Here is a 25,719-nt window from a genome sequence, read left to right on the forward strand (position 1 = left end):
CCATGAATCCCAGGCCCGCAGTGCGATTAAATCATAAGACACTGCGAGGCGAGATCTCAGGCAGAGCGGCCGCACAGGCGCAGTCAGCCTGACACCAAATGATGCCAGAAGACGGGCATCGCTATCTGCGCACGGCCAAGGTTTAACATAACAGCGCAGGCTCTGGGACAGATTCAAACAACGTTGAGGAGGCGGCTCACGGCGCCAAGGGGGTAGGAATGACGGCTGTGTTGCGTCTCATTACAAAGGAAAATCCCACCTCCGGGACGGTTTCACGGTATCAGGGGACACATTTTATAAGTGTTTAGTTCTGCGTTTGCAAGGAGCATAAATAAAAGAGCCACCTTTTCTTTTTGAAGCATTAGTGCTGCACAAGTTGGCTCTTTCAGTTACAAACGACAGGGGGGGGGGGGGTTAAAGGCTCCCTTTCAACTTGCTCCAAGTAGGCCTCAGCCTACACACTGCTCCTCCTGCATTCCCTGGGCTCCAACACCGCCAGTTGCTGCTCGGAAGTGCCGTCTGCACAGTCAACACTTGCTGCCATGTTATTGGGTTTCAGTAACATCAGCTGATCCCCAGCTGTGTATCCGGAAATGTGTCCTGCGACCGCCACGCTGACACTACAACAGATATTAAACTGCCTCAAGTGCAGGCCTCGGCCTACACTCTGCTCCTCCTGCTGTCCCTGGGCTCCAATACCGCCAGTTGATGCCCGGAAGTGCTGTCTGCACAGTCAACAGTTGCTCCTCTGTTATTGGGTTTCAGTAACGTCAGCTGATCCCCAGCTGTGTATCCGGCAATGTGTCCTGCGACCGCCACGCTGACAATACAACAGATATTAAACTGCCTCGAGTGCAGGCCTCGGCCTACACTCAGCTCCTCCTGCTATCCCTAGGCTCCAATACCGCCAGTTGCTGCCCGGAAGTGCTGTCTGCACAGTCAGCAGTTGCTCCTCTGTTATTGGGTTTCAGTAACGTCAGCTGATCCCCAGCTGTGAATCCGGAAATGTGTCCTGCGACCGCCACGCTGACACTACAACAGATATTAAACTGGCTTGAGTGCAGGCCTCGGCCTACACTCTCCTCCTCCTGCTGTCCCTGGGCTTCAACACAGCCAGTTGATGCTCGGAAGTGCTGTCTGCATAGAGAAAAACACTAGCTCCTGTGTTAGTGGAATTCAGTAACGCCAGCTGTTCCCCTGCTGTGTGTGCGGCAATCACTCAAGTCTGCTTCTCCTGCTGTACCTGGGCTCCAAGACCGCCAGTTGCTGCCCGGAAGTGCCGTTTGGACAATCAACACTTGCTGCCGTGTTATTGGGTTTCAGTAACGTCAGCTGATCCCCAGCTGTGTATCCGGCAATGTGTCCTGCGACCTCCACGCTGACAACAACAGAAATTAAAAGGAACCTGTCCCCCCCCCCCAGGCATTTGTAACTAGAAGAGCCACCTTGTGCAGCACTAATGCTGCATTTGGACAAGGTGGCTCTTTTAGTTATTCTCCTTGCAAACGCTGAAGTTAACACTTATAATATGTGACCCCTCATACCGTGAAACCATACCAGAGGTGGGACTTTCCTTCTTAATGAGACGCAGCACAGCCGTCATTCCTACCCCCTTGGCGCCATTCGCTGCCTCAGCGTTGTTTGAATTTGTCCCAGAGCCTGCGCTGTTATGTTATCCCTTGGCCATGCGCAGTTAGCGATGCCCGTCTTCTGACATCATTTGGTGTCAGGCTGGCTGCGCCTGTGCGGCCGCCCTGCCCGAGATCACGACCCGCAGTGTCTTATTTATTCACACTGCGGGGCTGGGATTCATGGGCATGCACAGTGCATATCTTCGCCTCTCACTCATCTCCTTCCGCCTTCTTCAGACTGTACGGCGTCACGGCCGTGGCATGTGATTAGGGATCAGCTGACGCCACACAGTCTGAAGAAGGCGGAAGGAGATGAGTTAGAGAGGCGAAGATATGCACTGCGCAAGGCCATGAATCCCAACCCCGCAGTGTGAATAAATCAGAAGACACTGAGGGGCTTGGATTCATGGGCATGCACAGTGCATATCTTCGCCTCTCACTCATCTCCTTCCGCCTTCTCAAGACTGTGCGGCGTCACAGCCGTGGCATGTGATTAGGGATCAGCTGTCGCCGCACAGTCTGAAGAAGGCGGAAGGAGATGAGTTAGAAAGGCGAAGATATGCACTGCGCAAGGCCATGAATCCCAGCCACGCAGTGTGAATAAATCAGACACTGGAGCCTGATCTCGGGCAGCGTGACCGCACAGGCGCAGTCAGGCTGACATCAAATGATGTCAGGAGACAGGCAGCGCTAACTGCGCATGGCCAAGGGATAACATAACAGCTCAGACTCCGGTACACAAACAAACAACGCTCAGGAGGCGGCGCCAAGGGGGTATGAATGACAGCTGTGCTGCGTCTCATTAAGAAGGAAAGTCCCGCCTCCGGGACGGTTTCACGGTATGAGGGGCCGAATTTTCTAAGTGTTTCGTTCAGCGTGTGCAAGGAGCATAATTAAAAGAGCCACCTTTTCCTTGTGCAGCATTACTGCTGCACAAGATGGCTCTTCTAGCTGCTAATGCCTGGAGGGGTTAAAGGTTCCCTTTCAACTTGCTCCAATTAGGCCTCAGCCTACGCTCTGCTTCTCTGTTATTCCCTGGGCTCCAACACCGCCAGTTGCTGCTCAGAAGTGTCTTTGGCACGGGTACTCCCTCCTGCCCAGCCTGGTTCCAGCACGCCAGCTGTTTCCGGTAGTGTCAAGGTCAGTTTGCCTCCAATACATTGTCCTGTCGTGTTGTGGTCGGGTTAGCCGACTCTATGGTGCCTGCAGTTTAGGTGCTTCCTATGTGGGCTGTGGGAACTGGCAATCAAGGCTGGTTCCGTAGTGCCAATAGGACAAGCTCACCCTGTAGGACTGTGGATTTTCAGTAACTACGGCCTAGCAACTTTTGTTTTAACTGTGGACCTTCTGCTGTTTATCTGAGTTCCAGCACCATTACCTGGTTCTTAGGAAGACAATCTTGAATAGGTCCCCCTAGTTCCAGTAGCGTCAGCTGGTTCCAGGCAGAGCCTTTGGCTTAGGTACCTCCTTCTGGGTATCCGAGTTCCATCAACGTCAGGTGGTCCTTGGTAGTGCTTTCTGGCACGGGTACCTCCTGCTTAGTAACCGGGTTCCAGTAACGTCAGCTGGTCCTCAGTAGTTCCACTGGCTCTTGTACCTTCGGCTACCCATCCGGGTTCCAGTACCATCAGCTGGTTCTCAGGCAGTGTCTTTGGCTCTTGTACCTTCTGCTCCCCATCCTGGTTCCAGTACCGTCAGCTGGTTCCGGGCAGATACTTTGGCTTAGGTGCCTCCTACTGGGTATCCGAGTTCCACCAACGTCAGGTGGTCCTTGGTAGTGCTTTCTGGTATAGGTACCTCCTGCTTAGTAACCGGGTTCCAGGACCGTCAGCTCTTCCTCGGTAGTTCCATTGGCTCTTGGACCTTCGGGTAGCCATCCGGGTTCCAGTACCGTCAGCTGGTTCTCGGCATTTCCTCAGCCTTCTTGTACCTTCTGCTACATTTCCAAGTTCAAGACCCTAAAGACGACAACCCTGAAGACCACCCCAGAGACGATGACCCCTGAGACGACAACCCTGGAGACGACGACCCTGAAGACCACTCCGAAGACGACGACCCCGGAGACGACGACCCCGGAGACGACGACCCCGGAGACGACGACCCTGGAGACGACGACCCTGGAGACCGAGAAGCTGCAGAACAAAGAGCAGAAGAACATTAAGCATAAGACTAAAAATCAGAGCAAAAGATATCTAAATTATAAGCAGAAGAAGACTAAGCAGTGTATGGGGGTGAGTCCGTTCCTCCTCGTGGTGCCCCTGGAAAAAGCCTGCTGCTGCAGGCCAAACTGAACGCGGACAAATCCTGTTGTAACTCCTGTTGCAGAACGGAAAGTGTAATCTTCAAACTTTTATAGATAACTACAGGAATGCCTGTCACAAATAAGAATATGATGAAGAAGTAGAATATGAAGAAGAAGAATAGTTTAATAAAAAGAATATGAAGAATGTAACAAAAAAGAATAATAGGAAGAAGGTGAAGAAGAAGATGAATAAGGTGAAGAAGTTGATGTAAAAGATGCTGCTGCTGAGGATGATGAAGAAGAAAGTGTCGGAGAAAGTAAAAAAGAAGGTGAAGAGCATGGAATTAGTGAAAAATCAATATCTGACAAAATATAAAAAATCTTAACATAGTCAATATCTTTGTAACTCCAAACATCTTAAAAAAAATAATAATAGTAATTCCTGCTATTCCATTTGATTGGGCTAAACCTCTATGCCTTTAATGTCTCCTCCACGTCCCCCAATACATCCTACATTATTCTTAGTTGTTTTCCTTCATGTAGAATGAACCTACAAGGAAAGAAAGGGTTTATTTTAATTCCGATATTTTGGTCCCATTGACTTGCATTGGTATCGGGTATCGGTATCGGCGATATCTGATATTTTTTGAATATCGGCCGATCCAATCCGATACTTTTCAATATCGGAAGGTATCGCTCAACACTAATTATGACTATAAATATATGACAAATGGTGAACTCACCAACTGTAAAAAAAAAAAAAAAATTAAAAAAATACTGAATACTTGTATGAATACTTGTATGAGGAGAGTTGGTAAAGTCATACACTGAGCAGATCCAGGAGACCAGGTCCTATGTAATCCTGTCTTTATTTGTGAGAGAGTTGTCGACTACTTGGACAATAACTTCTCATACCCCACGCTTGGCTCTGATAAAATGAAAGCCTATACTCTCCTCCTGTGCTGGCACCGTTCCCGCGGTGTGGGCTCTCGCTCTCCCTGGGGATGTTGTTGTGACACGTGACCCTGGCGCCCAATCAGTGCTGGAATCATTGTCCCCGCCTCCTGTCGAGATGAGCATCAAGAGCAAATGAGAAAGCAGGTGCAGCCTGGACTTTCTCTTCCTGTCCGATTTGTCCGAATGTGGCGACAGTGACACCAGCGCTGATTGGTCTGCTGGGGTCACGTGTCACAACAACGGCACAAGAGCTGAAACCGCTGGAACGGCATCAGCACGGGAGGGGAGTATAGGTTTTTTTATTTTATTGGGGCCAAACATTTAGATCAAGAAGGAATTGTCCAAGTAGTGGACAGCCCCTTTAAAAACTCCTGATAGGGCTCGATGAGTTTAAAAACAGAAGATAAGCAGCAGATGGGATTGTTGAATTGGATTGTTAACGATAATGTTAAAGTTCCCATGTTGACGGTAGGTATGTCACTGGAATGTCAGTGGTGAAGCCAGGTTTCTAAAGTGAACCAGGATCTGGTGAGATTTCCCTGGAGGGCGGTACACAACCACCACTAGTAGAAGAAAAGGTGGAAAAGTCTGATGTGTGGAGCTCAAAAGAAGAGGATATGAGTGTGGATACTAGGGTGGTTCTCTTTAAAAGGAAATCTCTCAGCAGGGTCAACCCCACTAAGCAGTTTACAGGGATGTGTAGTTTAAAGAAAGTTGAATAAAATGATAACTTGATATCTGTGATCTGATGTTTTATTCCAAAGAAATTCACATTTTTCAGCATGTATAAATGAGCTGCTTAGATCTACGGGCCAGATATAGATAGCCCTAACAATTTGCCTTCAGAGCTTCTTTATTTTGGAAGGGAATCAGTCAGCAGGTTTTTACTATGTAATCTGAGGACAGCAAGATGTAAGGATTAAAACACAGAATTTAATGATGTTACATTTATCAAGCTGTGTGCTGTTTACTTACAGTGAAGGGTTTATCACTAGGACATTATCACTGCCCCAGCTAGCTGGCCTGCTGTTGGTGAGACTCTGCCTACTATTGTGATAAGTAGCTCATTGTCAACAGACAATTTACATATAGACTAAGATGATATTCATATAGCACACAATTTGTAGCAGGGCTGAGAACATGTTTTATCGTGCTGCCCTCCCCACATATTAAAGAGGCAAAATCAGAGTAGTGTGGGTAGGGTTAGTTTTCTCAGATTTGCTGCATGTTAAATCTAAAAATAGATCGTGTCATAACGGCTGCAAACCAGTGATATGTTGTTGGATTCAGGTCTCTGCCTACACCATGCTAAACTCAGATGAGGTAGTAAAAACCTGCTGACAGATTCCTTTTAAAGGGGGCATTACCAGTGTGAGACATGTAATGACAGAGTCTACTCTCCTGATCTACACTGGAAACTTCCCTTTTATTTAAAATAAGCTCTGGAGGCACATTCTCAAGGAGATCCATGTCCTGCCCATAGATCTCAACAACTCATTTACATATTGACCACCGTAGCTTTTTTTCGGTTTTCTGTTTTCGCTCCCCTTCTTCTCAGAGCCATAACTTTTTATTTTTCCCTCAAAATGGCCATGTGAGGGCTTATTTTTTGCGGGACGAGATGTACTTTTGAACAACACCATTTGTTTTACCATGTCGTGTACTAGAAAACGGGAAAAAAAATCCAAGTGCGGTGAAATTGCAAAAAAAAGCGCAATCCCACACTTATTTTTTGATTGGCTTTTTTAATACCATTTTAATGCAGATACGTTCTTTTGATCGACTGTTATTTCATTTTAATGCAATGTTGCGGCCACTAAAAAAAACGTAATTCTGGCGTTTTTACTTTTTTTCTCATTACGCCGTTTAGCGATCAGGTTAATTTTTTTATTGATAGGTCGGGCGATTCTGAACGCAATACCAAATGTGTATGTTTGATTTTATTTTTATTTTGAATGGGGCAAAATTTGAACTTTTATATATTTTTTAATATTTACATTTTTTTTTTTTTTTTTTACTTACTCTAGAAGCTGCCACAACCCGATCGGCTCTGCTGCATAGAGGTGATGTTCAGATCGTCTCTATATAGCAGATTTGCTGACTTGCTATGAGCGCTGACCACTGGGTGGCGCTCACCGCATGCCGACACTGACAACCATAGAGGTCTCCAGGAGACCTAAGGTTGTCATGCCAACACATCAGTGACCCACGATCATGGTCACTATGAGCTTTCCACATCTTGTCACTGTGATTTTTGCCAAATCATTAAGGCAAAACTGCTCCAGCTCCTTCATGTTAGATGGTTCACCAGAGGAGGTGAACAGCAATCTTCAAGTCTGATCACAGATTCTAAATTGGATTATGATCTGAATTTTTATTAGGACACTCCAAAACATTTACATGTTTCCCCTTAACCCCTTCCTGACATCGGGCGTAATAATATGCTGATGTCGGACTCCCTCACTTTGATGTGAGCCCACATCTTTCCTGGCACATGTCAGCTGTTTTGAACAGCTGACATGTGCTGCTAACAGTCGAGTGAGGAATTGTGATCCTCCCGCGGCTGTTAACCCATTAAAAGCCACTGTCAAACTCTGCAGCATTAAACACGCGCTTCCGGAAAGCTTGCAGGAAATCCGCCTGTCTGTGGACGGGGCTCATAGCAAGTGAGTAATTCGGCTACATACAGGCGATCTGATCATTGCCTGTATGTAACAGAGCTGATCGAGTTATGGCAGAAAATGAGAAGAGAAGAAAATGTCCAGCTTCACCGAATCCGTGAAAAAAAGTTTTCTTTATTCACAAACAAACATGGAGGATACAAACTTCAGCCCAAACCATATGGGTAAGAATCTCAATGCGTTTCTTGAGACTTAAGGTACCGTCACACTAAACGATATCGCTAGCGATCCGTGACGTTGCAGCGTCCTGGATAGCGATATCGTTGAGTGTGACAGGCAGCAGCGATCAGGATCCTGCTGTGATGTCGCTGGTCGTTGAAGAAAGTTCAGGACTTTATTTGGTCATCAGACCGGCGTGTATCGTCGTGTTTGACACCAAAAGCATCGATGCCAGCGATGTTTTACACTGGTAACCAGGGTAAACATCGGGTTGCTAAGCGCAGGACCGCGCTTAGTAACCCGATGTTTACCCTGGTTACCAGTGTAAAATGTAAAAAAAACAAACACTACATACTCACCTTCGCGTCCCCCGCCGTCCGCTTCCCGCACTGACTGAGCACCGGCCAGAAAGTTAAAGTACAGCACAGCGCTGAAGTCACCGCTCTGCTGTTAGGGCCGGCGCTCAGTCAGTGCAGGAAGCGGACGCCGGGGGACGCGAAGGTGAGTATGTAGTGTTTGTTATTTTACATTTTACACTGGTAACCAGGGTAAACATCGGGTTACTAAGCGCGGCCCTGCGCTTAGCAACCCGATGTTTACCCTGGTTACCCGGGGACCTCGGCATAGTTGGTCGCTGGAGAGCGGTCTGTGTGACAGCTCTCCAGCGACCAAACAGCGACGCTGCAGCGATCGGCATCGTTGTCTGTATCGCGGCAGCGTCGCTTAATGTGACGGTACCTTAAGCTCCCTTAATCCTGACTTTCCAAATTACTCATGTATCCCACTTAAATAACCCTTGACCGGTGAACACACTGGTAAGATAAGTGATTGATGTAACTAGTTTGAGAAGTGACCGTGAAATAAACAAGTGTGAAAGGTTATATAACATTATGATCTATTTGAACAACATACATTTATAAGACATTGCACAACGACAAAACAAAAATATTACAGATAATTATACAATTTAAAAAGATTTACACAATGAAATCTGTAAAGAATAAAATATTCAAGGATAAAAAATTCTGACTGAACAAAAATTCCAAAGAATTTAACAATTATGTTTACAGTTATTAATGACTAATTATATTAGACATTTTAGCAGCAAATATTAACTAGGAAAATTGTTAAAAAAAAAAATATATATATATATATACATATATATATATATAACAATAGGCAAAGGTAAAATGTCCATAGATAATTATAATCGCAGGCAGGAGACACAGCATGTGTGCTTATAGCACTACAATGACAAATGCTCAAAGCCAGAATTCGGGAACATATCCATGATGTGGAAAATGCTAGCTCTGACAGGAATATATCACAAGTTTCTAAGCACTTTTTAGATTGTCATAGTGGTAATCTAGAATCACTAAAAATATATAAACCACAAAGAGGGGGTGATGGTGAAACCATATTGAGGAGCAGGGAAGCTTGGTGGATGCTAAAATTAAATACCAGGGTCCCAGCAGGTTTAAATAAAAGAAAATACATGATGTTATTTTACTAATCATTACCCTTTTTGTCTTTACCTATACATTGTATTTTTTATAAACAGGTTAAACTCTATTGTAACAAACAACAGATTCACTGTATACACACATCTAACAGGTTATTTTTATATTTTTTCATTTTTATTCGCACGTTCACTAATTAGTTGTTTATTTATTTTATTCTTCATTTTTTAGTTTTGCTAATCTAAATTAGTTTACTTAACACTACAGTGTTTTACATTCATCCAAATACAAACATTGTGCACAGTGTTTTCTTCTATACGGCTCTCTCCAGGCTGCATTCTGGAATTCGGCTCTGTCTTCTCTTTGATGTTTAGCATGCACTATTTACATCTAGTTAGGTTCAGGAATCCATTTGGTTTAGACAGAGGCTTTGTTATTTACTTCTTTATTTCTGTGGGTAGTAAATTTATAACATCATGCTGTACAACATACGACTATCATCTGTGCCCTCTTTGTTTTTAGCTTCTCAAGTTTTTTACCAATTTTCACACTTCTTTTTTTTTTCTTTCTGGTCCTGTTTAATAACTAAGCCAGGCACATGTCAAACAATGGGTATCCAGCATTGTAGCACTGATAACACACATGCCAGGTCTTCTTTCTGCGGCTTTAATTATCTATGGACATTTTGTTTTTATTTACTATAGGTATTCACACTTAGTTGTAAATTACTGGTCTCACTTTATCAGCTTTGTCCCACTAATTGTTTTCACACACTCAATGATGGGCTACAGTTTTTTTATTTATTTAATTTTTTTTTTTTTTACTTCCATTTACCAATTATTTAATTTTATTATCCTTTTGCTAATCTCAGAGATATCTGGATTTGTCTACTTGTGATTATAAACACTGTATAGTCACACACTTTTAAGTAGTAACCCTTTGTATAATGTTCTCATCTATGCGGCTATCTCGAGGCTGCGCTTTGGAGCTTGGATTTTTGGCTCTGACCTCTCCCTTCTTTTGATGTTCAGTGACTATTTGTACTGCGTTATGTGCATCAATCAATCTTGTTTAGATAGAGGCTTTGTACTAATTCCTGCCTGTAGTGAACTTACAACATCATGTTGTTTAACATACCGCTATTTTCTGTGTCCTCTCTGTTCTCAGCTCCTCAAGTTCAAGTTATCGAATCCTACAATTGTCCAAGGCTTTTTCTTATTCTATTGCTAACAAATAACTTCTGTATTGATCTTGTTTAAAAACAAGCCAGGTACATGCCAACATACATGAGCATTTGTCATTGTAGTGCTATAAGCACACATGCTGTGTCTCCTGCCTGCGATTATAATTACCGGTATCTATGGACATTTTGCTTTTGCCTATTGTTATAGGTTTGTTTGTTTTTTACAGTTTTCCTAGTTAATATTTGCTGCTAAAATGTCTAATATAATTAGTCATTAATAACTGTAGGCATAATTGTTAATTTCTTTGGAATTTTTGTTCAGTCAGAATTTTTTATCCATGAATATTTTATTCTTTACACATTTCATTGTGTAAATCTTTTTAAATTGTATAATTATCTGTAATATTTTTGTTTTGTCGTTGTGCAATGTCTTATAAACGTATGTTGTTCAAATAGATTATCATGTTATATTATCTTTTCACACCTGTTTATTTCACGCCCACTTCTCAAACTAGTTACATCAATCACTTATCTTACCGGTGTGTTCACTGGTCTAGGGTTAAGGCCCCGTCTCACACAGCAACGCTGCAGCGATACAGACAACGATGCTGATCGCTGCAGCGTCGCTGTGTGGTCGCTGGGGAGCTGTCACACAGACAGCTCTATCCAGCGACCAACGATCAGGGGAACGACTTCGGCATCGTTGAAACTGTCTTCAACGATGCCGAAGTCCCCCTGCAGCACCCGGGTAACCAGGGTAAACATCGGGTTACTAAGCGCAGGGCCGCGCTTAGTAACCCGATGTTTACCCTGGTTACCAGCGTAAATGTAAAAAAAAAAAAACAGTACATACTCACCATCTGTTGCCCGTCAGGTCCCTTGCAGTCTGCTTCCTGCTCTGACTGAGCCGCCGTACAGTGAGAGCTGAGAGCAGAGCGCAGCGGTGACGTCACTGCTGTGCTCTCACTTTACGGCGGCTCAGTCAGAGCAGGAAGCAGACGCCAAGGGACCTGACGGGCAACAGATGGTGAGTATGTACTGTTTGTTTTTTTTTACATTTACGCTGGTAACCAGGGTAAACATTGGGTTACTAAGCGCGGCCCTGCGCTTAGTAACCCGATGTTTACCCTGGTTACCAGTGAAGACATCGCTGGATCGGTGTCACACACACCGATTCAGTGATGTCAGCGGGACCTCAACGACCAAAAAAAGGTCCAGGCCATTCTGACACGACCAGCGATCTCGCAGCAGGGGCCTGATCGCTGGTACGTGTCACACATAGCGAGATCGCTATGGAGGTCGCTGTTGCGTCACAAAACTTGTGACTCAGCAGCGATCTCGCTATGTGAGACGGGGCCTTTATTTAAGTGGGATACATGAGTCATTTGGAAAGTCAGGATTAAGGGAGCTTAGTCTCAAGAAACGCGTTGAGATTCTTACCTATATGGTTTGTGCTGAAGTTTGTATCCTCCATGTTTAAGTTTGTGAATAAAGAAAACTTTTTTTCACAGATTCGGTGAAGCTGGACATTTTCTTCTCTTGGATTCTACACGCCTGGACACAGCGGGTCCGTGCTCTCGAAACTCAACTTATGCATCACGGGTGAGCTGGTTTATATTCCTTCTCTTCAAAGCTTCTAGTCTCCCATGGAGACTATTGAAGCATGCCAAAAGTAAAAAAAAAAGGTTTTAAAAAAAATATTAAAAAAAATATATAAAAGCTCAAATCAACCCCTTTCGCCCCATTCAAAATAAAAATTAAAATAAGATCAAACCTATACATATTCAGTATCGCCACGTTCAGAATTGCACGATAAATAAAAAAAAGGATTAATCTGATCGCTAAACGGCGTAGCAAGAAAAAAAAAGTCTAAACGGCAGAATTCCAATTTTTTTGGTCGTCGCGACATTGCATTAAAATGCAATAACGGCAATCAAAAGAAGGTATCTGCACCAAAATGGTATCATTAAAAACATCAGCTCGGCACTCTAAAAATAAGCCCTCATCCAACCCGAGATCACAAAAAATGGAGATGTGACTGGTATCGGAAAGTGACGCAATTTTTTTTTTTTTTTAACAAAGTTTGGAAATTTTTTTCACCACTTAGCTAAAAAAAGAACCTAGACATGCTTGGTGGCCATGAACTCATAATGACATGGAGAATCATAATGGCAGGTCAGTTTTAGCATTTAGTGAACATAGTAAAAAAGCAAAACAAAAAACAACTGTGAGATTGCACTTTTTTTTGCAATTTCACCGCACGTGGAATTTTCCCCCCATTTTCAAGTACAAGATATGTTAAAACTAATCGTGTTTGTCCCACAAAACAGGGATTTTTGTGTACTCACCGTAAAATCCTTTTCTCCGAGCCACTCATTGGGGGACACAGACCATGGGTTGTATGCTGCTTGCCTCTAGGAGGCTGACACAAAAGTTAACACAAAAAAAGTTAGCTCCTCCTCTGCAGTATACACCCTCGTGCTGGCTCCCAGAGAACCAGTTCGGTGCAAAAGCAGTAGGAAAAAATAGTAGCAATGTAGTGTACAACATGTAGAAATGCCATATAAGCCGATAGGCTAACAGGGTGGGTGCTGTGTCCCCCAATAAGTGGCTCGGAGAAACGGATTTTACGGTGAGTACACAAAAATCCCCGTTTCTCCTTCGCCTCATTGGGAGACACAGACCATGGGATGTCCCAAAGCAGTCGCTGGAAGGGAAAACAACACAAACTGCTGCCTGCAGAATTCTTCTGCCCAGACTCGCATCTGCTGAAGCATGAGAGTGAATATTATAGTGCTTTGCGAAGGTATGTAAACTGGACCAAGTCGCAGCTTTAAAGACCTGCTCCGCTGTTGCCTGATGCCGCATGGCCCAAGAAGCCCTCACCGCTCGAGTGGAGTGTGCTCTGTTCCCCGATGGGATGGGCTGACTTCTGACTCGGTATGACTCCTAGATGGTGGAACAAATCCACCTGGCTATCGTGGCCTTAGAAGCAGCAAGACCCTTCCTGTGACCTTCTGGTAGAACAAACAGAATCTGTTCTTCTGAAGGATGCTGTCCTTGAGACCTACCTACGCCGAGCCCTGACTAGGTCCAGAGTGTGGAGAGCTCTTTCAATTCTGTGAATAGGGGCAGGATGAAAGGAAGGAAGAACAATGTCCTTGTTAAGATAGAAGGACAAAACAAATTTTGACAAAAAGGATGGCGAAGGCCTGAAGACAACCTTGTCCTGATGGAAGTTAAGGAAAGGCGCCCGGCAGGATAAGGCGGCTAATTCCAAAAACCCGTCTCATCGATGTGATCGCCACAAGGAAGGCAACCTTCCAGGACAGAAAGACCAGCGAAATGTCCTGAAGCGGTTCAAAGGGAGGTTCCTGGAGGGCACTTAGCACCAAGTTCAAGTCCCAACGCTCTAAAAGCATGAGATAGGGAGGAGCGACATGTGACACCCCCGTAAGAAAAGCCTTAACCTGAAGTCTTGATGCGATGCGTCTCTGAAATAAGAACGATAGAGCGGAGCTTGGGCCCTTGAGAGTGCTGAGTGCCAGCCCGGAATCCAGACTATCCTGTGGGAACGGAGAAGACGAGAGGAGAAGGCCACGATCCTTGCACTAACGAAAAAATGTCTTCCAGGTACGGTGATAGATACGGACCGATGAGGGTTTACAGGCACTAACCATGGTGGAAATGAACTGTTGAGAAAACCCTGCCTGGGTTAAGACCCAGGATTCAACGGCCACGCCGTTAAACACAGGGCCCCTGAATTCTGTGGGTAGATGGGGCTCTGGGAGAGCAGATCTGGCAGTCTTCAGGGTATGTCGGCGACGAGGGGTACCAACTCTGCGAACCAAGCGCGGCGAGGCAAATCTGGAGCCACCAGGATCACTGGTACTCATTCCGCCTTGATTTTCCAGATTACTCTGGGGAGTAACGGTAGAGGAGGAAAAATGTACGGAAGGCGGAATTGGCGCCATGAAAGAACCAGAGCGTCGATACCGATGGCTCTTGGATCTTGAGACCTTGCTATTAACTGGGGAACCTTGACATTCAGTCTGGACGCCATGAGGTCCACATCTGGGATCCCCAACGAAGACAGATCTGGGAGAAGACTTCCGGATGGAGCTCCCACTCCCCCGAAGTGAGACCCTGATGGCTGAGGAAGTCCGCCGTTCAGTTTTCTACTCCGGGAATGTGTACCACTGAGATCACCGAGTGGTTGTTCTCTGCCCATCGAAGGATTTGAGTTACTTCGGACAAGGCCGCCCTGCTGCGGTTACCCCCTTGATTGATGTATACCACAGCTGTGGCATTCTCTGATTGGATACGAATGGGGTGACCCGCCAGTAGGTGATGGAAGTGCTACAGGGCCAGTCGAATGGCACAGATCTCCCGAACGTTGATCGGTAGCTTCGATTCCTGAATTGACCAGTGGCCCTGAGCAGTGTGGTGGCAGAAGACTGCTCCCCAGCCCAAAAGACTGGCATTGGTAGTCACCTCTAGCCATTGAACGGGTAGAAAATACTTCCCCCGGTTGAGGGAAGAGTTCAATGTCCACCACCTGAGAGTCTGTCTGACCTGCAGGGATAAGCGGCACCTTCGGTAGAGGGAGAAAGGGTTTCTGTCCCAAGCTGCCAGAAGGGCATGTTGTAGGGGACGAAGGTGCAGTTGCGCAAAGGGGACCACTTTCATTGCGGCCACCATCTTTCCTAGGACCCTCACTGCAAACCAGATGGAGTGAGGGGTAGACTGACGAAGCACTTGGGCTCCTCGTTGAAGGGTTAAGACTTTGTCTGGAGGGAGAATTACTAACCCCCGAGACGAGTACAGGGGCATTCCTAGAAAGGAGATCTGCTGGGCTGGGACCGAAGAGGATTTGCTTAAGTTTATCAGCCAGCCCAGGCGAGAAAGGGTATCGTAAGTAATGCGAACAGACTCCACGCAGTCGTGGAAGGACAGACCTTTGATCAACAGGTCTCCCAGATAGGGCAGAAAGATCACGCCAGGCCAAAGGGCAGGGTCGTGAATTGGAAATGCTGGTCATGAATGGCGAAGAGCAGGAATCTCTGGTGAGGGGGAAAAATTGGAATGTGCAAGTAAGCATCTCGGATGTCGATTGAGACCAAGGATTCCCCTTCTACCAGGGAAGTGATAACTGAACCCAGAGATTCCAAGCAGAAATGACGGACCTTGACAAACTTGTTTAGAAGTTTGAGGTCTAGTATGGGTCTCACCTTTCCGTCCTTTTTTGGGACGACGAAAAGGTTTGAATAGAAACCTTGAAATCTTTCGCTTTCTGAGACGGGGACAATGACGCCATCGTGACACAATGAGTCTATGGCCTGGGAGAAAGCCTTTGCCCTTGCCTCTGAAGAGGGATGACGAAAAGGAAAGAAATGTGAAGTGGGGTGCGTAGCAAAGTCGACTTTGTATCCGCACGACCCCAGATCTTTGACCCACTAGTCGGAGACGACGGAAAGCCAGAGAATTAGCTAATATTAGCTGAAAAGGGATACTTGGCTTCAAGAGGCCTTTGTCCTGTGAAGCGTTTATCCGGGCGTACTCTATGCCTATTAACTATGGCTCTAAATTCAGGATGAATAGCAAATGCCTTTTGAGAGCATTTAGATCTCTTAAAAGGACAAGCGAAAGAGGGAGCAGAGACACCAAAGATTATAAAAGGATATACAGTTATATGAAAAAGTTTGGGCACCCCTATTAATCTTAAGCTTAATGTTTTATAAAAAATGTTTTTTTTGCAACAGCTATTTCAGTTTCATATATCTAATAACTGTTGGACACAGTAATGTTTCTGCCTTGAAATGAGGTTTATTGTACTAACAGAAAATGTGCAATCTGCATTCAAACAAAATTTGGCAGGTGCATAAGTATGGGCACCCTTATTTTCTTGTTTTAAATACTCCTACCTACTTTTTACTGACTTACTAAAGCACTTTTTTTGGTTTTGTAACCTCATTGAGCTTTGAACTTCATAGCCAGGTGTATGCAATCATGAGAAAAGCTACTTAAAGTGGCCACTTGCAAGTTGTTCTCCTGTTTGAATCTCCTCTGAAGAGTGGCATCATGGGCTCCTCAAAACAACTGTCAAATGATCTGAAAACAAAGATTATTCAACATAGTTGTTCAGGGGAAGGATACAAAAAGCTGTCTCTGAGATTTAACCTGTCAATTTCCACTGTGAGGAACATAGCAAGGAAATGGAAGGACACAGGTACAGTTCTTGTTAAGGCCAGAAGTGGCAGGCCAAGAAAAACATCAGAAAGGCAGAGAAGAAGAATGGTGAGATCAGTCAAGGACAATCCTCAGACCACCTCCAGAGAGCTGCAGCATCAACTTGCTGCAGATGGTGTCACTGTGCATCGGTCAACTATACAACGCACTTTGCACAAGGAGAAGCTGTATGGGAGAGTGATGCGAAAGAAGCCGTTTCTGCAAGCACGCCACAAACAGAGTCGGCTGAGGTATGCAAAAGCACAATTGGAGAAGACAATTTCTTTTTGGAAGAAGGTCCTGTGGACTGATGAAACCAAGATTGAGTTGTTTGGTCATACAAAAAGGCGTTATGCATGGTGGCAAAAAAACACAGCATTCCAAGAAAAACACTTGCTACCCACAGTCAAATTTGGTGGAGGTTCCATCATGCTTTGGGGCTGTGTGGCCAATGCCGGCACCGGGAATCTTGTTAAAGTTGAGGGACGCATGGATTCCTCTCAGTATCAGCAGATTCTTGACAATAATGTTCATGAATCAGTGACAAAGTTGAAGTTACGCAGGGGATGGATCTTTCAGCAAGACAATGATCCAAAACACCGCTCCAAATCTACTCAGGCATTCATGCAGAGGAACAATTACACTGTTCTGGAATGGCCATCCCAGTCCCCAGACCTGAATATCATTGAACATCTGTGGGATCATTTGAAGAGGGCTGTCCATGCTCGGCGACCATCAAACTTAACTGAACTGGAATGGTTTTGTAAAGAGGAATGGTCAAAAATACCTTCATCCAGGAACTCATTAAAAGCTACAGGAAGCTACTAGAGGCTGTTATTTTTGCAAAAGGAGGATCTACTAAATATTAATGTCACTTTTCTGGCGAGGTGCCCATACTTATGCACCTGTCAAATTTTGTTTGAATGCAGATTGCACATTTTCTGTTAGTACAATAAACCTCATTTCAAGGCAGAAACATTACTGTGTCCAACAGTTATTAGATATATGAAACTGAAATAGCTGTTGCAAAAAAAACAATTATTATAAAACATAAGCTTAAGTTTAATAGGGGTGCCCAAACTGTTTCATATAACTGTATATAGAGATTTTATTTAATTCCCAATATCAAAAAATAACAATAAGTCAGGACTCCTGTGGGGTTGTGGGAAGGCCACACAGGAGTCCTGACTTATTATGGGTGAGTTCATGTTGCCTCATTGATATGTGCGAACATGGGATATATCGGCTTATATGATAATACGGGGCTCTGGTCTACAAGGGATGACTCCTCATTGTAGGATTATTGGTAATTCAGGGACCTTCGATACTCACCCAGGTCATACTACGGATGTGTGCCCTACCTTTAGTGTACTGGTTGGCTTTTCCTCCTCTCCACATGTTGGAATTTTTTATGTATTCCTTCATGTATGCATTTGTTTGTATGTAATTTTTTTGATATTGGGAATTAAACAAAATATCTATATATATCCTTTTATAATCTTTGGTGTCTATGCTCCCTCTTTCGCTAGTATATGATATTTTAAATTAGGAGTGACACTCCTGTATACTTTTTTCTATATTTGGGAGAGCATTTTGGTACTGAACATGCTCTCGGCCATTTATGCTATTACGTGCTTATTGATTACTGTATTTGCTCTTAAAGGACGAGGTCTGATCCAGAGTGGAGACTGAATCTTCCTCAACCTTTAAAGCCTGGTTGACTGCCTCAATAAGGGAATCCACTGTCTTCTGAAAGTCTGGCGAATTTGGATCTAAGGAACCATCAGATTCACGTTCGCTACTGAATTCTGGAGAGCGAGAGCAAGAAACAGAACTATGAGGCGACAAGGCACGTGTCTGCTCAGGAGACGTGCTACGGATCCGTTTGCTAGGTGCCTGACAGCTTCTAGAGTGCTTTCAGCCCCTGCTAACCGACTGCTCCCGGCTTGGGGACGATCCGTCTACATCAGCCCTGCAAACGCTCCGGTCCCCCATAGGATCACGGAGGGATTCAATCGCTTTGGCCAGCGAAGCCATGGATTGAGACTGTGACGAAGCCCAACAAGGGGGACCAAGTACACTGGGCTCTGTGACGCGGAGGGCTCCTGAGCACAGCTGGGGTCACAGGCATTGCAGTGCAGCAACTCTGCGCCTTAGGGAATGCAGTTTGGCAGGAGGAGCATGAACTAAAGAATATAGCCATAGTATTGTTAGACTTTTTTGATGCCTTAGAAGGGTACATCATGTCCCAGCCTATGTGGAACTATAATATTAGGGGCTGCCGAGAAGGGATACTGCTGAGAAAAGGGGTTACAGCATGGAGTAGGATGTATAATGCAGCGCTCCCTTACCCAGGTCTGTGTCCCCGCTCCTCCTGCGTTTCTCGAACTGTGTGGGCCCTGAGCTGAAAACACTTGCTGCCAGTCCTGATGGCAGCTAGTGTGTCCTGAGGCGGTCGGGGGGGAGAAAGTTGGTCCCCGAGATCTCAGAGGTGCTTCTCATGCTGTGCAAGAAGCGTGAGGACCGGTGGGCGGAGCCTCCGCATCGAATCATTCCATGGGAGGAGATAGGGGTTGCGGCCTAAATTTGCGGCACCGATGCAAGAAGGGGCTTAATGCACGCCCCCGCAGTTAAAATGGGTCCCCCTTAAACCAGTGCCGCCCCAGACCACCTGAAAGAAGCCCTGCAGCCCCGGCACTTACCCGAAGAAGCTGCCGGGTGGCAGGTAAGGCAGCGTTGGCTATAACAGAAGCCTATGGGTGCAGGATCCGTCGCTGTCCGTCAGAAGACGGAATCCAGTGACCGATTCCGTTTTTTGAAACAGAGCATGCTCTCTTGTGACTGATTCTAAAAAACGGATATGTGAAAGAGGCCTTAGTGTCAGCCTCCTAGTGGCAAGCAGCATACAACCCATGGTCTGTGTCCCCCAATGAGGCGAAGGAGAAAAACAAGTTCTCACATAGCCATAACTTTTATTTTTCAGCCAATATGGCCCTGGGAAGCAAGGGAGCAAAAACCAAAAAGGCAAAAACGAAAATACTTTTTTCATGAAGGGTGTAACCACTTCAGTGTTGCTTTAGTATTATTCATTATCTTGTTGGAAGGTGAACCTCCGTTCCTGTCTCAAATCACTACCAAACAGGTTTTGCTCAAGAACATCTCTGTATTTTGCACCATCTTCCCTGTCCCTGCTGCCGAAAACCACCCCCACAGCATGATGCTGACACCACCATGTTTCACTGTGGTGATGTTGTTTTTAAGGTGATGAGCTGGGTTGGTTTGGACCCAGACAAAGCGTTTACTTTAGTGGCCAAAAACTTCTATTTTGCTCTCATCTGACCGCATCACCTTCCTCCCATATGTATTTTGAGAAACTCAAACCGAGCTTTACAGTGAGTGTGTGTGTGTGTGTGTGTGTGTGTGTGTGTGTGTGTGTGTGTGTGTGTGTGTGTGTGTGTGTGTGTGTGTGTGTGTGTGTGTGTGTACATACAGGTCACCACTATGGAGAGTCCGGCTGATTGTGCTCATATGGACAAATGCTCCAGTCTCTGCTGAGGAACTCTGCAGCTCCATCAGGGTTACATTTGGTCTCTTTGCTGCCTCTCTGAATAAAGGAGCTATCCAGTCAAAAATGATAAGTCTGCAGTCACTATGCGACTGCAGACTTATGAATCCCCTAGCGTACACACGGTGTGCTGCGGGTATTCGTCGGTTTAAGAATAGGGACTGGAGGCTATGTATGGGTCATACATACCCCCGACCAGTGGACATGGCCTCGCTCTCCATACACTTGTATGGAGTGAGGCCTCGCCCTCTAGTCGAACGCACCCACTGGACGGATGGGTCACTAGATGGACAAGACCCTCCTTGCTCGGACAGAGAGTTTTGGTGAGCAGCCCTCGCTTGGCAGACTTGTTGTGGTACCATGTTCTTTTTATTTGATGATAATGGATTTCATGGTGCTCAAAGCGATCATCAGAGATTGGGATAATAATTTGTATTTATTTTTTTTAGAACCCAACCCTGCAACCCTGAGTTGTACTTCTCAAGAACTTTGTACCTGACATTTGGAAATCTCCTTGGTCTTAATGGAGATGTTTGGATAGTAGTGCCTTTTGATTAATTATGTTGCAGCCTCTATGGCCTTTCAGAAAAAGTGTATACACTGACGGACCATGTGACACTTAGATTGCATACAGGTGGACTTCCTTTCACTAAGCATGTGACTTATGAAGGTAATTGCTAGTACCACAAATTTCAAGGGGTTTCATAGCAAAAGGATTGAATACATATGCACATGCCAATTTTTACTTATGTGATCCCATAAATTTAATTAATGCATGTTTTTTCTCACTTCACCAACTTAGACTATTTAGTGGTGATGCATCACACACAAATCGGATTACAAAATATTTAAACACAGGTTGTAAAGTAACAAAATAAATAAAAAGCCACTGGGGTGAATACTTTTGCAAGTCACTGTATATCTCATTGACAACTTAGTAGGGGTGGTCCTAATGACAGATTCTCTTCAAAGTACATTGTGCAGAAAGAAGCAGGCCAACACTACCATCTTGTCTGTTCTGAGATGTGTGGGTATGTGAAAAGTGTAACTCATCACACAAGAGAGTAGTAGAAACGGTATTCAACCATTGAATCCAGGTTTTAGTGAGAGATAGTAGGCTAAGATAATATAAAAGTTCATAGTCGTGAAAATAGGGGCACAGTTATAATTGACAGAAGAAGATATGCACTTGCAGCTACAAAAAATTAAATGGAAAGAGTCACCAGATGGTCCAGTGATTTGTGAAAGTGTTTCCCATTTTTCACAGTGGAAGATGATGGTTTAAACAATGTGAATAGAGTATGTGAGATGTATATGAGAGAGGGGAGGAGAGAGGGACTGATATGGATGGAGAGCACCGACTGTGTGAATGTGCAGCAAAATCTGAAAAAAAAAACAGCAGCTAAAACCTGAGATGGAGGAAATAGACAATGAAAGTCATTTTGCAGTACAGGTTAACTAAAAGAAAATGTGTTTGAGTATATCACACCTGCCTCCTGCCCTGTCACCCCATCGGCACATATCATGAATCATTCAGTTTGTAGTGGTCCTATCAAAAGATTAAAATTATGAGAGCAGCCCACAAACACACATATTGAGAGTTGGTTAAAAATACCTGTTGGCAGATCCTACACCAGGAGTAAGTAAGGATGGTGTGCTGGTAACCAGGAACAGGAGAGTCCAGCTCTTTTAGTATGATCTGAACACAGCCATTTCCATGAACAAAACGCCTTATGTGGTGCACCATTGGTGTGTCACAGAATACACTGGGACACTGATACGAAGGTCTGTAAAAGAGCACATATCAACAATTATCAAAATATACAAAGTGTCCTCTGTGATGATGAAAAATGAATCAGAGATAAATTCATTAATGTGAATATGTAAAAATGTGTAAACCATCACATTGCAGCATGTTATACTTAGAGCAAAGAAGGCAACCTCAGGAGATGGAGCTTCAGGTCCACCTCAGTGCTTTTATTCACTTTAATATGGGCCTCTCTAAAATATAGCTATAATATTACTATACTGGCAGAGAAGCACATAGGGGTGCCTGCTAGGTGGACACTACTTACACAAAACTCTATAAAACTTTACCTGGTTTCAGGTTGTCTACATAATGATACCTAGTGTACACAGTGACAAGGGGGCCCACTTATCTTGTGTGCAGTGTAGTGATCATGCTTGGTCAGGAGTGGGCTATGTACTACTGCTATTCTCCCTCCGGTAATTGTGCCTGATCAATGGCAGTGCCTGCCCGATCAACTATGTCATTAGCACCAACCACCTGAGGCACATGACATAATACATTAAGAAGAAGTACATTATAGAAAAAGATACGATAAATCCAGCAGGAAATTTGAAGTAAAAAATCTTTATTTCTACATATTAAAAATAATTATGGTAAACCACTCAAAAAAATATAAGATACTACTTATCTCACAGCATACATGCACAAAAAGTTTATGGAGTAGCAACCATATACCGACGCGTTTCGACTTGATGTCTTAATCAAGCAATGATTAAGACATCAAGTCGAAACGCCTCAGAATAACGCTGCTACTTCAAGAACTTTTTGTGCATGTATGCTGTGAGATAAGTAGAATCTTATATTTTTTGAGTGGTTTACCATAATTATTTTTAATATGTAGAAATAAACAAAGATTTTTTACTTCAAATTTCCTGCTGGATTTATCGAATCTTTTTCTATGGACTGTGTGCTCTACCTTCCATGCTGGAACAGATGAGAGGTAGCAGATCTCCAGGTGCGCCGACTACTTGTGTGCCTTGCATTTTTGAAGTACATTATACAGCCATACAGGGAAAGACAGATCCACAGGAGAACAGGCAACTGCCTGGTGGGACCCTGTGCAGCCGTGGACCCCCAGAGTCAATGTTACTAGTGGGCCTTTGGCAGAACAGTCCGACAGTGCAAACCTAGCTATATACAAGAGGACATTGCTAGTACAAATAATTCACAGGAAATCCATCATCACATAACACACACACAGCAGAGCTATTCAAAGTGAAAAAAAGGTGTTCTGCAGTGAACGGACTGATGTATCAGATCGTGTACAGGGCCACAGGTAATACCGGCTCACCTGAAGCAGTATCTTTCCAGGAAAACGCCCAACGTCAGATCATTCTTACCATAAAACTCCATTGTGACAATCCTGTGTACAAAGGAAAGAAGAACCGACAGATTGAGCAGCTCTTTCTCAGGAGGGCACACGCTATATTATACAAACATCTACAGTACAACACTACAGTTGTGGTCTAGTGGTCTAGAGTCTGACCCCAGCAGACTAGTCACATTAGAAAAGTGATGAGACGCCTGTGGGCTGCGGTCACTTTATTAAAAGGGTTGTCCACTATCTTTAATGTAACAAATGTGCTGAGGACATGATTTTGTGGCGCTTACTAATACACAGTACAAGTATTACAGGTTCTTTTTCTGAGCGTTTAGCACAACATTCCACAGACTGCACAGCTGGTCTGTTCTCAAAATGGCTGCTGCTGGACAAGCATGTGACCAGATCTATGCAATAACCACCTCCTACTAAAAGAGGTTGTACATGGGAAAGCAGTTAACTATCAGCAGAGACTGATGGACAGGTCTGGTCACAAGCGCCTCCACCAGCAGCCATTGTGAGGAAGGAGGAGAACCTGTTATAAATTCGTAAATGCCATAAAATCATGATCCTAACACATATGGTAAAATAAGAATATAGTGGATCGCACCTATAAGTACATTCAATAAAGACAGCACGCATTTTTAACACAATCTTTGCCTGCTCATTATTTAGCAAGTCAAAACACACCAAATTTGTTATTAGGGGAGTGTTATTTCTCTCTTTTTTTTTTTTTTTTTTTATAAACTTTTGTATAAAAAATGGAAGAAATTTGTGCTAATTAACTGTCTAGGGGTTAAAGGGTGTCTGACCACACAGACCTTAGAGTGCCCAAACGCTTGTTTTCCAACTACCTCAGCCCCGGCTTTATAGAGGGAGAGAAGGGCAGAAATAGATGAAAAACAAGTAGGTGGGAAAGTAGGCTTAAAAGGAACCAGTCACCTACTTCTTTCGTTTATAAACTATGCCCATTACCTTTAAAATCACAAGAATGGGGTTCCTACCATCGCTTTATATCCTAAGACATGACTCTTCATACTGAAGAAAAAGTGTTTTATGTTTGTCCCGCGCTGCATGTAAATTGCGCAGTTCGGTTTGATGGGAGTTTCCAGATTATGATCAGTGCCACCCCAGTCCCTTCAAACGCCGCCTCTTCTAACTGTAAGAAGAGGATGACATCTCTCAGTCATCCACGTAGTCCCCAAAGTCTTACGCATGCACAGTGGAATCAATGGCTGTTCAATAGGGCATAGTTGGGAGCGCCTGCGCACCTTTCCGATTCCACTACACAGGCATAAGACTTCGGGCACTACGTGTGGATGACGTCATCCACTTACATGCAGTTAGAAGTTAGCGGTGTTTGAAGGGACTGAGGTGGCATTGATTCTAATCTAGAAACACCCATTGGAAGGGACAGCGCCATTTACATTCAGCGCGGGACAAGTATAAAACCCTTTATCTGAAGATATAGAGGGGTCGCAGGATCTTCATTCTTATGATCCTAAAGGTGATGGGAATAGTCTAGAAGCAAAAAAACTGGTGAAAATTTCCCTTTAAATGTATGGCCATGAGAAAGGTGCACCAAGTGCCTGTACTTGGTTTGAACAACTATTCTGTGATGAAAGTCGCTTTAAAGAATCAAACAACAAAACAGTGTAAGGCTACTTTCACGTATCAGTTTTTTACCATCAGGCCCAATCCGGCAAATTTTGCAAAAAAACGGATCCAGACAAAATTGTGAAAAACTGATGTGACAGATCAGTTTGTTTTTGTTTTTTTGCTGGATCCGTTTTTTGGTTTTTTTTTCTTTAATCCGGGATAAAATTTGGACTTCCTGTTCGAGAGAGATAGAGAGAGAGAGATCCAGAATGGAAAATGCAACTACGGGGCATGCTCAGTGTAAAAAAAACGGAATCGGTAGCCGGATTCACTCATTTCACCTCACGTTTCATCCATTTATCGCCGGAACCGTCGCTGTTCGTTTTTTTGCCGAATAGAAAAAACATTCCTCTGTACGTTTTCTCCAGCAGCCAGAAAACTAATTTTGGATGGATCCGGCAAAAAAACAGATGAAAAGTAAGGCCATCCATCGCAATCCAGCGCTAATACAACTATGAGAAAAAAAAGGATTCGGCAGAAAAAAAACCTTTTTTTTTTCAAAATTCGCCGGATTGTTCCTGACGGCAAAAACCTGGTGTGTGAAAGTAGCCTAAGAAAGCAAGAGGTAAGGTCCTGAAGGGCAGATATGTGCTACCGAGGTGGTTGGCCTCGGGAATGTAAAGTCAGTACCAGTAACGATAGCTTACTTGGAGAGTTTTAACTTGACTGGATTTTGGGTCCAGGATTTGGGAGCAATCAACTGAGTCTGGATGAAAAAGGTCATTCCTATAATCCAGCCCTGGGCTTTCAGGCCTAATTACAGCAGCTGGGTCAGCTCAACATTGTGGAGATTGGGCTGGAGCTGAACAGGGGTGCACCTTTG

General features: G+C 44.3%; 1 protein-coding gene across 3 annotated transcripts in view; it reads right to left on the bottom strand.

Annotated features, from left to right (window-relative positions):
- Nucleotides 1-25,719, bottom strand: part of PIKFYVE (phosphoinositide kinase, FYVE-type zinc finger containing) — a 450,712-nt gene that overhangs the window by 251,020 nt on the left and 173,973 nt on the right. For all 3 annotated transcript variants that reach the window (XM_077275690.1, XM_077275691.1, XM_077275692.1), the window contains 2 exons: nt 23,208-23,279; nt 21,722-21,893 (listed from right to left, as the gene is read on the bottom strand). In XM_077275690.1, the coding sequence (XP_077131805.1) occupies nt 21,722-21,893; nt 23,208-23,279 (244 nt within the window). The remainder of the gene's footprint in view (nt 1-21,721; nt 21,894-23,207; nt 23,280-25,719) is intronic.

This window comes from Ranitomeya variabilis, chromosome 7 (genome assembly GCF_051348905.1).
Source record: "Ranitomeya variabilis isolate aRanVar5 chromosome 7, aRanVar5.hap1, whole genome shotgun sequence".
NCBI lineage: Eukaryota > Metazoa > Chordata > Amphibia > Anura > Dendrobatidae > Ranitomeya > Ranitomeya variabilis.